General features: G+C 43.0%; 2 protein-coding genes across 3 annotated transcripts; one reads left to right on the top strand and one right to left on the bottom strand.

Annotated features, from left to right (window-relative positions):
- Nucleotides 1–30: 30 nt before the first annotated feature.
- On the bottom strand, nt 31–4,635 carry LOC118408630 (stimulator of interferon genes protein-like). Its single transcript, XM_035809461.1, has 7 exons — nt 4,455–4,635; nt 3,840–4,002; nt 2,805–3,003; nt 2,325–2,433; nt 1,803–1,933; nt 805–909; nt 31–84 (listed from the first exon to the last, which is right to left on the bottom strand). The coding sequence occupies exons 1-7, from the start codon at nt 4,633–4,635 to the stop codon at nt 31–33; spliced, it is 942 nt and encodes a 313-aa protein (XP_035665354.1).
- A 1,138-nt stretch (nt 4,636–5,773) lies between these two features.
- Nucleotides 5,774–15,069, top strand: LOC118409824. 2 transcript variants are annotated; one of them, XM_035811169.1, is made up of 13 exons: nt 5,774–5,951; nt 8,808–9,127; nt 9,721–10,732; nt 10,881–10,977; nt 11,107–11,298; nt 11,587–11,699; nt 11,942–12,122; nt 12,254–12,688; nt 12,799–12,966; nt 13,221–13,342; nt 13,576–13,686; nt 14,155–14,252; nt 14,603–15,069. In XM_035811169.1, the coding sequence occupies exons 2-13, from the start codon at nt 8,812–8,814 to the stop codon at nt 14,890–14,892; spliced, it is 3,135 nt and encodes a 1,044-aa protein (XP_035667062.1). In that variant the 5' UTR covers nt 5,774–5,951; nt 8,808–8,811; the 3' UTR covers nt 14,893–15,069. The 2 variants fall into 2 exon arrangements, with proteins under 2 accessions (XP_035667062.1, XP_035667061.1); XM_035811168.1 differs by lacking the exon at nt 5,774–5,951 and adding an exon at nt 7,794–7,922.
- The last annotated feature ends 10 nt before the right edge of the window (nt 15,070–15,079 follow it).

The following is a 15,079-nucleotide window of genomic DNA, read 5'->3' as shown; positions in this document are numbered from 1 at the left end:
GGCATCTGCGGATGTCAACCGTCCCAGACTTCAGCTGCTCCAGGGTGCGCAGGATGACCCTGGCCAGTTTGTGATCCTCAGCATCTATAAGGAGGTAGGAATCAATCAGTTGGAAATCAAGGTTGCATCCAACCACTGACAAAATTGTTTTGTAGGTTATAAATATTCTCAGGTTGACATAGAGGTGCTGAAGTCTGTATTAAGACATACTAGTACCTGGGCCACACTAAAATTAGATACAGGCATTACAAACTGGTCTATATTTTATGATGGGCTGGAACCTTGGGTGATATGGATAGTCCACATATTCTCCCCACAATATTAGTGGTGCTAAGGATTCAAACTTATTTTTCAGAGCTTCACCTTCCACACATTTCACAATGGCTTATTGAATGATCACTGAAAAATTATAATCTCACAGTACAACAAGCTATCGGTGGGTGAATACCTGTTATGTCAAATGGAACCAGCACTACTCGGTCTCTGCACCCATCAGCTTCAATGATGTTCTTCAGGGTACAGTACAGCAATTTCACCTACAGTCAAAAAAAGTATTCATAGTTGCACAGCCCGTAGATATTTGTGGCAATCCATGACCACATTAAAGAACCCACCACACCAAAAAGAGGAAGGGCCCATCCAGGTGTGAGTGAATCAAACCTATCAGTCTGGTCTTACACAGCTTGTACCCATTATAAGCTACATACAAAACTGGTGTGTTGTGTCCAAATTTGTTTTTCCGGTAATATGCAAAAGAAACAAATGGAAGAGTGCATAGAGCAACCATATAGTGATCTGACTGACCTGTTGTTCCCTGGCCTCTCTGCTGAACCCTGCACAGGCTTTGGATTCCTGCATGTCGTACAGTGTTTGTACATTGGTAGCATACTCCACAACACAGTACTCTTTCTGCGGACAAACACACGGCACTGATTATATATATGGCAAAATTATCACAACAAAGAGTGTGACACTGTGTCTGCGTGCTATACAAGAAAAAGACATGGACAAAAGAAAAGAGTTTCCTTTGATCTCAAAGAATACCAAGTTCCTGGGTAAATCTAAATCATTGCTTTCCTAGTCTATGATTATAGCTTTATCAAATGACTATCATATTTCCTTGAAAGATATTTCTTTGATGAAAAATGGCATTTCAGACATGCAACTACAATGTACTTACACGTCTATTGTCATCTGGATCAGTGATGCAGTGTACATCATTTTTGTACACCCTATCCTTGACGCCAGCCCGGTCCCTTTTAACAGGTTGTAGGCCTCCCTCATCACTCAAACCTGCAGTAACATTCTACAGAGAAAAACTGTTCTGTGACATTGGTAGAAATTACCCTGACCTATCGTTTGCAAGTGTTACTATATAGTGGTTGTCTTACTAAATAGTCTTAAAAACTAGGATAATCTACTTAATTACTCATTGACAAGAATTTCCCAAACATCCTTTCTGAATATTGCACATCAGTGACCACTGGCAGTCAAATCATGTTGACACATCTCTGATACACCAGAGATGGAGAAGACTATTCAGCAGGAAAGGTGGTCTTTTGGTTAGGGTTGTTGATTAAAAGTCAAAGGTTCTGGGTCTGAATTGCTAGTAAGCTCTGATGTTGTGTCCTTAGGAAAGACAGAGAGCCATCGAGCATGTTACAGAGTCTGACACTTATCATCAAGAATAGGGACCATCCCAGTGTGGATGACACTAAAGCAGCTTGAATTGTACCTTAGCTGCATTGAACTAGTGTGTTACACCTAGAGATGGGTTGCCAGGTTATGCAAAACAAACACACCTCAATGTTGGAGTCTTCATCCTCCAGCTTGGCTCTGACCTCACATTTCAGGGGGATCAGAACCAACAGCCTGTGAGCTGTGGGGTGGATTTTGTCTTTCCATGCTGACTGCTCAATTCTCTCACAAAGACCTAGAAGAAATGTACAATTAAATCAGCCCATACATATATAGTATACTTATATACATGTGTGTGTGTATATTAGTACTACAGACCATTACACCTACATTTTTTACTAACAGTATGTAGGATATTCCTTGCACACAACATTGCAGTGTTATTGAAATCCTACATAAAGGGACAACTATGACAACTAGAACCATAGGTGGACAGTTGATAAGAGAATATTTTAAAACAGCGAGTGAAGTGCTATTCCTAAAAATTTACTGTAAAAGACATAAACTTAACGTAGCTAGATTTTTAAAAATAAACGAGCACTATGACACTCAGGGACAGCCCTATGTTCAGACACCCCAGATTTCTAATCATATGTTAGGATTACACTTAGGGGTGTAACTCTTACCAGGTAGAACAATCTTGAGATAGCCAGTGTAGAAGGACCAGGCCAGTCCATGGGCCACGTTCTGATTGGTTCCTTCCACCTGCTCCATCACCTCCACTTCAGCTGGCTTCTGTTTCAGGTGCATTTGAACAGCATGATATAGCAGGTCAGTCAGAAGGGTAGGTTTTTGTCAAGTACTCAGACAGTGTCTTCTCATTATGATGCAGACTTCCTAAATAATAGTCTAAAAATGTCCTTAACCTGCTCAGCTTGCAGTCTCTGCTACCTAACTCCATAACCAGTACAGATTTTGTTCCCAATGGCTACCTTAGTAGGCTGAAGGTAAAAGTCATCAGTAAAATCAAGGAGGTTGCCATCAAGTATTTTGAGTATGAATGCTAAACCTTGACAAGATGTTTGACATTTGGATGATTATGTGTCTATAAATAAAGTATCCCTCCAATGGGATCACTTGATAGATTAAACATATTATGTTGTTACCATGAAGTACGAGAGGATGACAAGCTGCACCCCCGTCAGCAGCACCAGCAGGTCCAGGTACTGGGATAACAGTTGGGCGAGCATCTCAGTCTTCAGGAAGCATATCATAGATATGACGACCACAGACAAAACCAGCAGGGCAGGAAAAGCGCCTCTCATGGGGAATTCAAAGTGGAGACAACTCTGGAAGGCTTGGTACCTGAAAAGTCAGTACAACAACTTGTAACTAATAAGCTATCCTCAGTGGCAACAAAATCATCTTCACCTCAAGGAGATTATTAAACAGTTGTATTTTTATTTTATCCTCGGGCCATGTGGCAAGCGTGTTTCCTTGTTCTCTGATTCAACTGCTTTATTTTTTCCTTATTTGAAAAAGAATATATGTGTACCATTTATACCAAACTCCTATATGCTCATGCTCTGTATTTCATTTTGGAATCCATTTATAAATGTATTAAAAGTTCAAGTGCCATTTCCACTGACTTGTTTCTCCTGTCATTGTATTTGGGTCTATAAGATTTAAAGGATAGCTATTTCTTTATTTCACTTGTGCTTTTCAATAATAATTATGGCCTCAAAAGTTATAAATGTAAAAAAAAATGTGATTACCATGTAGGAAGAAGGTGTGCTTGTGTGCATGGCAAGAAATGACATGTTTTTGATCAGGTAAAAATGAGTGATGATCACATCCGTTTGTCAATGTCTGAAATGCACCTTGTATTATGTCTAACACTTGGCCACATGCAACTGTGAGCTAGTTGCAAAATGTAAGCCATATGATTTGCTATAATTAAACACCTGTACTACTGTTGGCTTAATCAATTTGATGCATGAATGATATGACCACACAATCATCAGTGCACCATTCTCTACCTCAGTCATAATTAAACAAAGGTCATTTCATGCATGCCATGAGAATCATATCAATTATCATATTGTAGTTTGCTTACAACATCATGAAAGTCCACCATTCAACATGGAGCTATAACTTGACCTTGCAAGCTAATTTTAAAGAGAGAGAGGCATGAGTCATACCTGCTTCCATGCCGAGAGTTGACATGTTTCCATTCCTCCACAAAGAGAACCACACTGTGCATGAGCTCAGAGACCACAGTCGTGAGAACAAGAGCAGCTGTGATGAACAGGTAGCGAGTAAACGTGGACGTCTCAATGTCTATGTCATTTGCAGAATTTTCCCCTGTGAAATACAGGTAAATCACACACTTTGACTTTGAACAGAATCACACAATTTGACTTTGAACAGAAAACAAGTGACTGTAGGTAGCTTTGTACTCTGTGATGTATTTATGGTTTATGTTGGTTGTGTTGTTTTCTTTGGTGTGTGACATGGTGTTTATATCACATACAGAACACATCACATTGACTTATACCAAAAGCTTACTCAAAAGCTATTAAGGTAGCTATAACTGCCAAATGTAAACACAATCCTGTATGTATCAACATCAAAATCAGCCTCTCAAAAGAACAACAAATGACAAAACTAAAGCTCTGTCACTGGAGGTTACCTTCTGGTCACAGAGCAACAACACATAAAACAAATAAGAGAAAGTGTGCCCATGAATGCTAACTGACCCTTCACTTTAATATGTAACGTTAGGGCACTTCACTCGGCAATTTGTTTCCACCTACCTGGTGAAGGTTGAAGATGAAGACCTAGCATGCTGCATACTGTTTGCATGACAAACCAGGCCCCAAACCAGAAAGCTAGCCAGACTGCCAGCAGGAGGGTGCAGTGGAACACACCAGTCCTGTGAACCCTTGGTGCAGGAATACTGCCGAAACCATTATTCTCCTTCCTCTCCTGCTCCATTGTGCTCAGCTTGCAGTCTCTGATACTGTACAAACAGGAAGTAAATCGGCAGAGTTAGACATCTTTGTAAAACATCCGGCAAATTTTGGGATGTACATTGATCTTTATATGCAGGTAGAATCTTGTGTACTTCAATTTGTATACATCAATTCGATAGTTAATTTTCATGGCTTAGAAATGTCAAAAACTTTTGCTCTATTAATATGATCTCCTATATATGTGTAGGGGTTTAATGACCTTCCTGCCCAATGGTGAAAAAGGTGTAACTGGCAGGATATTATCAAGGACGTTATAACGTTATATATTATCAAAGGTGGATGGTTGCATTTCTTGCCTCCTGGTTAACTTCCAAAAACTTCAAGTGATATACTATGATACACATGTACTCAGTGCCAATTGTACAAAAAAGTGTTACAGACAGGATCATTCTGTCTAGCGTTGACTGGATCATCCTGTCAATAGCCTCAGCCTTGTCAATAAAATAATAATGTACACAAACCATGCTGATGAGAGAACTTCCACAGAAATCAGTTAACATATTAAATGTTTGTTCTTGCAGCCTACTCTCAATCAGTCACATAATGTTTGCTCCTACCTTCTATATCGCATGTGATCACCTGGATAGCTCTTGTCAACTGGTCCAGGTAGCAAAAACTTCAATACCTGTGAAAACCTGACAGGTGTGAAACCAGTGGATGGGGCTTCCTCATACTTGCGAGAGGAGAATTACATAATAATATGAAGCCATCAAACTGTACGATCACCAAAAATGGTCAAAACCTTAAAATTACCTTTTAGTAGGTTTACCACATGTGTCCTTGTGGTCTAGCTGGGGCTTTCCATCACTCATCAAATCGTCAGCAATAAGCCTTATATGGTAATTAGGGGAATCCCCTACCCTGAAATCCCCGCGACAAGTGATGTCATCATCATTTCTGGGAGGTACCATTTTGAAGGGGAACCCTGTAGAAACGATACGTTAAAAATATATTCTGTCGGTACTGATATGCAACTAGTCCTTTGAATGCTACTCATGTTATATTTTGCAGTCATGTGTAGGAATTGTTTTAGATTTGCAATTCGAATTGACTTGCAAGTATGTCATACTAACCGTACAATGCCCCTCTGTTCATGTTAGGTGCATTATGGGTACGAACTTTTGGCCCGACACCAAGCATCTATTTTTACTTCCGCATTCGTCGTTGGAAACTACGATCGACACAAACGTTGGAAAACCCAAGTAACTGTAGTTGAATATCTTCGTATTAAAGAAGAAAGCTAACGGGGCTTGCCCGGAGTTTCGATTGTTGACGCAGGTGAGTTATCTTATCCGCACTCCGCCAGGTTTTCTTGTTTGGAGTATCTATAAGTTAGTTTCGCCAGGTGTGGTCTCAAGCTGTGACGTAGTTTCCATCGTGTTTTCTAGTACATGAGCCGTACATAGGACTCGTGCCCTTTGGTATGCGATTTCTCAACCATTTAACTGTGTAGTATCCATTTTGAATCGTCTTGCATACAGTTTCCACAGGTCTGCTATGTGTGTAATTAGGCAACATTGATATGGTATAGTTTTAAACAGTGGCTGTAACACCTGTATGTTTCAGTAACGTTATAGTCTTATGAAGGGAGATATCTCAATTTGAAGCATGCAGATAGAAAATGAAACGTGAAACACACTAGGTACAGTCTTTATCCAAGGAGGTTTCAACCATTGATTTTTCTTGCTCTAAAGTTGGTCATACTGGAAAATTGACCGATATTTTCGTTAGTGTCAAACTCAAAGATGGACAAAGGTCATGTACAATGAAAGATTTAACGGAGCACTACTGCCAGTTGGACCCAGTTTTTTGTTCTTTTTTTTGCGTGTATTCTCATTCGAATGGGTTACTGTACAACACTGCTTGATTAGGTATACATTTGTATGATTATGATATAAATCTTTATTCTCGTCTGGCAACATGCCCAGTCTATGGCGATGGTGCCAGCTCGGTTGGACTCCTGCCCTACATCACTCAAACACTGCGCCACACGGGAATTTTTCTGACGACTTTGTTGTTTGTTTGCTGAGAAACGCCTCAGTAGCCACGTCTTAAGGCTTTATGTTCCGGCGCTTCCCTGAGTATGGCAGTTTTGCCTTATGACTCTGTATGTCATTGAATCAACCTTTCAATTAGTATCTTACCGATTAATACAACCTCTGGTTACCAAGACAATACCGCGTATTTTGGCAGTGTTATTTCAATAGGCAATATTTGTTTTAACCATTGTGGTCTTTAAGTGCGTTGCGTTTGCAGTGGCCAATATCCAGCTCACTAAACGGGCTCGCCTTCTTTGATACCAGGGCGATCGGTCGGTCGGTCGGTCGGTCGGTCGGTCGGTCGGTAAGAATTGCTTCTCTTGTAAATTCAGGGACATCTATTATTTTTCTTTATATCAAAGTGCTCTCGTGAAAGCATGAAATGTTAAACTAAGTTTAAATCAAAGCCTAGTAACTAGTGTTGGACGTACAGTTGTTCAGTGGTTGCATCACCGTCGGACGTATGTTGTTGCACAGCGGAAGCCTAATTAGACTTTGAAAGCCTATCTTTACAGTAATGCCATTAACGGAACTATATTTCACGTTGTTGATGATCCCATCTTAGAACAGGTTTGTTTGTAAGATTAAAAGCTGTACAGAAACGAGAACTTATTGTAGTGACGTTTTACACAATTGTGCAAGTACCGCCGGCTAAAAGTGCATTCCAGAGCAAAATGTTGCCACCCCTGCTTCATTCGGGTTCTTCATTTAGACTTTCTATCGGTGTCTGCAGACTGCTTCTTGTTACATTGCCTTAGCTAAGAACCGTAAAAGCTCGGTAGAGACTTTGTTCTTGCATCGTGCAAACCACTTCCGGTATAAGTGATAAATTTGGATACTTGTACCTGCTTGTATAAATCATTGCAATTATGCAATCTTGTATGTGAGAAAAAAAACAAGAAGCAGAGTGAGTGATGGAGGGAACGAAGGGCAGACATTGTTATAATTCTTAAGTTGACGGGGATTCCTACTGGAGGTGACGTGGTCGCGTATCATGGCGGGAAACCCCATTACAGCCTCTCCACATAATAGCCCGCCCCTTTTGTCTGCGGCCTCTATAAAACGGGTGCGCGTTAAACGTAGCCTTAGATTTTCTGGGCCGATCTACTCGACAATCTTCCTCACTATCTCATCTCCAGTACTTACTGAGCAAAACCCGACTAGTGCATCGTACCTGATTTGAAAGTCGTTGGAAATAACCGATGTACAAGTACGTTTATCGTAGCTAGCACTGAATGTTTTGTTTTGTTTGGCTGATCATTTTCCCGTCTTTACAACCTGTATCTAACTGAGTCTGCACTTTTCCCTCAATTTTACATTCTTTTTAAGCTTACTGATATATATCTTTATGGTTGCGATTTGCAATTCATCCCATGTCGAGCCACCCAAGTCTAAACCATTCGAGCATATGTAACGTTTAACTCATGCACGCCATTTTAAAACATTTGTCCTTCTTTCTAGTTAGCGCCCTTCGCATACATTCTAGGTGCCGTTAGTGTTTATTTTTGGAAGGGGAGGAATCAACTTTCCAACAGAAAAAGACATAACAAAATAAGTCGAACAAAACGCCAAAAAGGACGACCAAAACAAGTCCGATATAACATGCATCTACTGTGCGACTATTCAGAGCTGTGACTGGTGACCCTTACCTTCATTACACCTTTGTTGGACTTTTGTCCCTACCTGACTTACCGCCGTCCTCACCATGGCGTTTGTCGTATCACATTACCAACGTGAAAGGTAGCTAGCAATTTGCTAGCAGTGGCGACTGTTGCAGGAGTTCTTTTACTTGCAGGCTGCTGGCGCAAGAATCCTTACGGCAGCTGCCGCGGTTACTTACAAACTACATATATATAGAGTCGCTGTAATGTCATGCTTGTAAGCATTGTGTGCCACTGTAAATCAGTTATTGATAGCCTTTCGAGTTTTCTACGTTAGGTACAACAACAAGTTTCTAGCCTGGGGAGCTGCCACTATTTCCCTGTCAAGTCTTCTACTTTTAACAAATGCAACTTATTTATTTGTGTTATGTCGTCTAATTAATGGAGAGGCTTTAACAGTGTCTTTAACCATGAAAATGCATGCCTCCCCTCAGCAAAATGGATACACGTGACCGCAACAAGCTTCGCATGAACCACCGCGAACTGAAGAGGACGGTCTCCACACGTTACATCACGGGCTACCTGTACGAGAAGGGCACCCTGACCATCGACGATGTCGACCGGATCAACACGCAGCCTACAGAGGCAGACAAGATGGAGACCCTCCTCTTCATGCTGCCCAGGAAGGGCGACGGAGCCTTTCAGAAGTTCTGCTCGGCCCTGAAGGAGAAGCACGATGGGGCGTCTCTGTACAGAGAGTTGGCAGAGAAATTGGAGTCAACTTTGTCAGATGACGAAAGGGAAGGCCAGCAAGGTAGGAACAGCAAGACTGATATCATGAAGGCAGTAAGCAATGTCGTACACAATTTGTAACTAGTAACTAATCTCGCAGTATTTTCTTTGAAGATGTCACTGTATTAACATCAAAGCATATATCTATCAGTTCTACAAGAGAATAACAATTGTCTCTTCGAGAAAGACCAAAAAGTCTACCTTATCCGAGCAAGTCGTGAGGTTGACTACGATGTACTCATGTTACTAACGACCATTTACTAACGAACATATTTTATTTACTTCGTCCATCAATGTTTAACGGTCTTTGTATCGCCAACATTCGCGAAAGTTAGGAATTGTTGATGTTGTGGGTAGAAGTCCATCCCGCCAGTCTTGTGCAGGGCCAGTTCATTATCAATCGCGCTCTTTCGTAGATCAGGGGAGTTGGTGAATCGTCTCACGCCGCAGAGAAATTATCACAACGGGAAGGAGAATAAATGTACGCCTTACAGAACTATGAACAAAAAGTGGGTATGATTGGAAGTAATTGCAAATCCCCTGTTGCACTAAATCAATCAGTTCGGCAGTTGTAATGTATGTTTCTTTTTGTTCATTTGTATCTTTCTTTCTAAGGGTCCTCCCCTGATATCCCAGAGGACGTTGCTCGCTGGGACCTCCTGCGGAAGCACCGTCGGGATATCGCCACCTGCCTGGACACAGAGAAGACCTGCTTGCTCCTCATCAACTCCGACGTCCTGACCGAGAGGGAGCGCAACGTGATCGAGAGGGAAGAGTCTCCACCCGAGAGGGCCCAGACTCTGCTTCGCATTCTCCCCACCAAGGGGACCAAAGCGTTCCATGCCTTCCGAGAGGCCCTCAAAGAGCAGGGTCGGGATGACCTGGCAGCCCTCCTGGCCGGCCAACCCGGTAAAATCTACAACCCCATAAGCAACGTTGCCAAGTCGGTGAGCCACTTCTACACCTCCGAGGATGTCAAGAGGGTCCGTCGTGCCATGGGAGACAGACAGTTTGTTATCGTGCTGTCTGGCATCACCGGATCGGGGAAGACCCAGGTGGCCTTGTCGCAGGCGGAGTTGTTCGTGGAGCGCCATCCCACAGCCGTGGTGTGGAGGCTGGATGGGCACGACAAGAAAAGTTTTCTCACCGACAAGCAGAATCTCCTGGAGAAGCTGAAGGAGAAGGTGCCGACCGATGACAGCCAAGTAGATGCCAGCGTGGCGAAAGCGCTCGACAACCGAAAGACCCCAGTCCTGCTGATCTTAGACGACCTCGACGACGGTCTGTTCCTGTCGCCCGACTTGCTGAAACCAAGGGAGGAGTCGAAAGTTCTGCTCATCACTCACCGCAAGCGTCTCCAGCAGCCAGCAAACGTCTCCATCCCAGAAGACGCCTACATTCTCATCAACGGCTTCTCAAATGACGAGGCAAAGGATTTCCTGCGAATGCAGCTGCCATATCATCCTCCTGACGAACTGGCGTGTTTGGCGTCGAAGTTCAGTGGTCTCCCACTGGGACTGGCGGCAGCTCGCAGCTACCTGCGCCAAACGAAGACAAGCGTGGAAAACTACCTGACTCTACTGGAGAAGAAAGAGACTGCGTCTAAATTGGAGGAGAAAGCAGACGAGTAAGTATTACTGCTATCAGTCAATGTAGCTTAGTAGTAAGCAGCTATTCCAAGTGCAACTGCAAAATATGATTTCCAAATTGAAGTTGCGGTTGATTCTGGCCTGCTATGATAAAGAATGACTGATAACGTGTCTTGCATTTCTCAGGTGGATGTCGCAGTTCTACGAGAAACCAGAGCTCCAGCAAACGGGCAGAAACCTTTTCGCTGCCCTGCGTTTGGCAGTCAGCAAACTGGACCAGCAGGTTAGCAAATGTCCAACATTGTATGGCTGATATTTGCTTTTAGTTTTAGTTCTAGGTGTTGTGTAGAATCCTTGACACAATGCTTAGGTTCACATCATGAGCCCCTGTTTTCTCATCCCACCACCCTAGACAAAGTCGATGTTCCAGTTGACCGGTTACATGGACCAGAGTCGGATCCCCATCGTGATCCTGAAGGAGGACGTGAATGACTCGCCCGCCATGAGAAGCATGGCGCTAAACCAACTCGTCATGCAGGTGGAGGACTTGTCCCTCGGAACCGTCGACGGCATCGACAACGACCGCCTGCTCTCTGTTCACGAGGTGCGATAATGTGTGTTATACCTAGATTGGGCCACAACCTTATTGTCTATCTAGTTTTGAAAGAAGTGTGGTAATTAACAAGCATAACATACATAGCAGTTAGGAGTAGGTGTCTATTGATTCTTAGAAAAACAATTTTTATACGTGTGGTTTATGTCTTTGCCTAGTTACACATAATGTATTAGACATTATACAAAATTAGTATGGTAACTGGATATTGGTCAAGCGACAAGCATATCACTATGCACATACTTAAAGCCATTTAAGACCTCTGATCTTGTCCATTAGGTGACGCAGCTGGTTATGCGCCTGTCGTTTACCGAACAACAGGAGAAAGAACGTCTGAAGAAGATCCAGAACATACTTCTCAAGTACTTCGTCAAGGACAACCGATACACCAAGTATGTCATTGATGTCCATGGGTCCTTTTCTATTTTGGTACATGGAAAATGCTTTGCACTTTTACGTCAGTGTCACTGACGAAAGACACCGAATGGTTGTCTGAAACGTTTGACCGTTTCCAAAACCATACCGAGTTGCTCGAGTAACTGCTTTTTGGCGTATCTTATTACCAGGATGTCTAACCTTCATCGTCTTTTACGTATATATTATTGTATTTTTCATAATTCCTCTCACTTCTCAGATCTGGACGGCTGACTGAACTTCTCCAGCCTCATGTTGGGAAGGTACTGCGGCACTCCAGGGATGCTAACGACGACGGGAGCTTCTCCTTGGCACTGGCCCGCCTGAGCGAAGTGTACGGTTTCATGAACACCCAGTGTGGGATGCCTGGCAACGCAGAGGAACATCTCAGAGCCGCCAAGGTAAATGTGATATGATTAGTGCGAACTTATTTGCATATTATCTTTGTTTCTTCACATGAAGAATTTAGAGTTTGTAATTTTAGATTTGAGCTGAAAATGTTTAATTTCAACTTCCTTTTTTTTCCGAACAGGATCACCTTGAGGAACTTGCCGGTATCAACTGGGTTGAAGTCAACTCCAAGATAGCTGAACAGCTGCAGCAATACAAAAGTTTTGTCTCCTATGACGAGCAGGGTAGTGTTGAAGAGAAAAGCATAAAGGAAGCTGAAGCCCTCTACTGGAAGCTGTCCGAGGCGAGCAAGCGGCTGCCCGACGAGGTGTTCACCACCATGATCCAGAGCAAGGTGATCGCAGAGCAAGACTTGGCCCTGTTCCGCGCGCTTGATAAAGTCCCCGCAGGTTTGGTCCAGTCTGTCAGGGACAAGGAGCCGCTGACAGCAGGGCAGTACCAGAAGATGGTGGAGGGCGGCATCGCCATTCCCATCGAGCGCATGAAGGAGGTGTACCTGCCGGAGCTATACGCCTCCATCAACTACTCCCTGGGACGCTGCTTCTTCTACATGAAGGTACGGAGTCGTTTTGACCATCTCAAAATCCCAGGCTGTGTAAGTTCCCTCCTCTTCTTAATGCGGTTCTTTTTGAGAGAATCTGATTATCTCATTATCTTGCCACACAGGAAAAATATGCAGCCGATCCGGTTGGGAAAGACGGCCTCATCAAAAACATGCGACTCGCCTTCCACGTGTGTAAGCAAATCAAGAACCATGCTGGGATATCAGTTCTGCACAAGTTCCTGTCTGAGACCAACGCCCTTCTGTATCTGCGTCTAGAGGAAGGAGGGAAGGTAAGTGACGTGCCCTACACGCATTTCGATTAACTTAGGAAGAATCCAATGCAAGAGAGCTCATTTCACACCAGCTAGATCTGATAAGTAGAATGCCTACGTGGAGTTGACTAGTTCTTCTTCTATTACTTGGCCAACTCTAGATAAGGACATCTGACTATTCTGTACTTTTAATTCCGCTGCACTGTCATTTCACAGCCATTCTGCCCACATGCTTCACATGTTTTATATGTTATATTATCTTTTATTCTCAGAGTCCAGACGACCTCAGAAGGGATATCGAGCACGCCATCCAGAGGTACTCAGAGTTCGTGGAGGGAAGAGGAGAATACTTTGAATTCGGCGTCCTGAAGAAGTCCGGGCAAGACAGCTATGGGTACAAAGCTTAAGATTTTTACCTTGATATAGAAAATGGAGAAAGATAGCTAGGTATAAATCAAGATTCATGTTACTCAAGACAGCTAGGTAATGGTCTTTTAATCAATAGTTTTTTAAAGTCTTTTGATCAATGTTGCAATTGGTCTTCGTCCAGTGAATTCATAGACGAATGCTTCATTACAAAGCAAATAAGCAAACAGATTAAACAAAAAATCACGTCTTTTGATACAGCCTGATGATGTGCCACCGCCAGCTCGTGAAGTGTTTCAACATGCTCATCAACCTGGCCGACTCTGAGGGAGAACGGCTAGCGTGTATCGAGAAGGCACAAAAAGAATGCGAGTAAGAACAACTTCATATCTGTTTTCCAACTGGTGTCGTAGCTTACTTATGTCCTGTCTTCATCGATGGTCATAGGTTGTTGACTCAGAACCTGGAGGTACTGACTTGAAATTCCTGACAGGTCTTGAGGTTGGAAAAGGCATTTCATACCAATGTTCTCAGCTGATTCAGTGAAAATTAGACCCTTGTAGAGGACATTGATTAGAGGTCCTGTGCTTCATGAGAGCCGCAACATCATCACGTTAACAAACACACCATACTTATCGAAAAGACTTAAGCTTGGGGTCCATCCCGGTGTGAGAAGATCGAATAAATCTGTCCAGATGCGCATCTTGTACCCCGGAGTTTAACGCGATGAAGCGCTTTACCGGTACGCAAAACAAACATGTACATGTAGGCTCAGAATAATCTTTCTACTGATAACCTTTAAGTCAAAATTGATATAACGTTGAACTCTGATTTCTGTAGGAAGATGATCAAGCACGCAGAAAATCAGGTGCAGAAGGACGACTATGGGAAGATCGTGGAGCGGCCAGAACGATTGGCAGTTTTCTACAACACAGCAGGTGGGGGTTGCTGCTTTCCAGTGTATAACGTTACCCTCTTATGTAGCAAAGACACTAGCACAAAAGATGGCAAGCATTCTTTACTGAGTATGTGTTCTAAGAAGCATACGATTAAACAGTCACACCTGTACAAGTGACCACCTCTTCATTAAGACCATCTGGCCAATGTCAGCACTTATGGTGTATTGATACCAGTTGGTACAAGCATTAAAAACCCTGTCTATAGTGACCACCTGTCAACATAGACCAAGTTTTATTGATCCCCAGGGTGGTTATCTTGTGCAGGTTTGACTGTTTTTTTGTTTGTTTGTTTTCAAATAAACTATATTCTTTCATTTCATAATACACAGGAAGATTCCTTGCTGACGATGGCGACAGTATGAAGCTCGATGAGGCACTTGACATGTTCCAAAAGGCGTATGACCTCGAGACAGAGAGGGAAAAGGAAGACTACCCCTTGTCGGACGCCCTGTTTGGGCTGGCCGAGGGTCTGGTACGTCGTAAGCAGGGCGACGATCTCGAGAAAGCAGGGCGTTACGTTGGCGAGCTCTTGGAGTTGTACAACAGAAAATGGCCAGACAAGAGGGTTGAGATCGAGAGAGCCAAAAACATAAGAGCTCAGATTACTCAGCATAAGTAGACAGCATATCCGGCAATGAAATTCTGTTCAGAGCCCTCGCCGCACTCAGAAACATCAAACTTGTGTGTTGAGCTTCATCATTTTAATTTGTGAGAAACAGATCGGGTGACAAGTGTGTGTGTTTTGTGTTATTTGTTTGCGCATAATTTACTCATGATTTTTATATCACTAGAATTTTAAAAAAAGT

This window comes from Branchiostoma floridae, chromosome 2, assembly GCF_000003815.2.
Source record: "Branchiostoma floridae strain S238N-H82 chromosome 2, Bfl_VNyyK, whole genome shotgun sequence".
Classification (NCBI taxonomy): domain Eukaryota; kingdom Metazoa; phylum Chordata; class Leptocardii; order Amphioxiformes; family Branchiostomatidae; genus Branchiostoma; species Branchiostoma floridae.
The sequence above is the reverse complement of the archived record's forward strand: the minus strand, read 5'-3'. Positions and strand labels throughout refer to the sequence as shown.

What these genes read in the sequence shown, in the direction of transcription:
- LOC118408630 (XM_035809461.1), bottom strand. Translation starts at nt 4,635, where the DNA reads ATGGAGCAGGAGAGGAAGGAGAATAATGGTTTCGGCAGTATTCCTGCA. An exon ending in TCATCTTCAACCTTCACCAG is followed by an intron (nt 4,003 to 4,454) that starts GTAGGTGGAAAC and finishes TGTATTTCACAG; the next exon opens with GGGAAAATTCTGCAAATGAC. An exon ending in GAGAGGCCAGGGAACAACAG is followed by an intron (nt 85 to 804) that starts GTCAGTCAGATC and finishes ACCTCCTTATAG; the next exon opens with ATGCTGAGGATCACAAACTG.
- LOC118409824 (XM_035811168.1), top strand. An exon ending in TTGGAGGAGAAAGCAGACGA is followed by an intron (nt 10,733 to 10,880) that starts GTAAGTATTACT and finishes TGCATTTCTCAG; the next exon opens with GTGGATGTCGCAGTTCTACG. An exon ending in GTCTAGAGGAAGGAGGGAAG is followed by an intron (nt 12,967 to 13,220) that starts GTAAGTGACGTG and finishes TTTTATTCTCAG; the next exon opens with AGTCCAGACGACCTCAGAAG.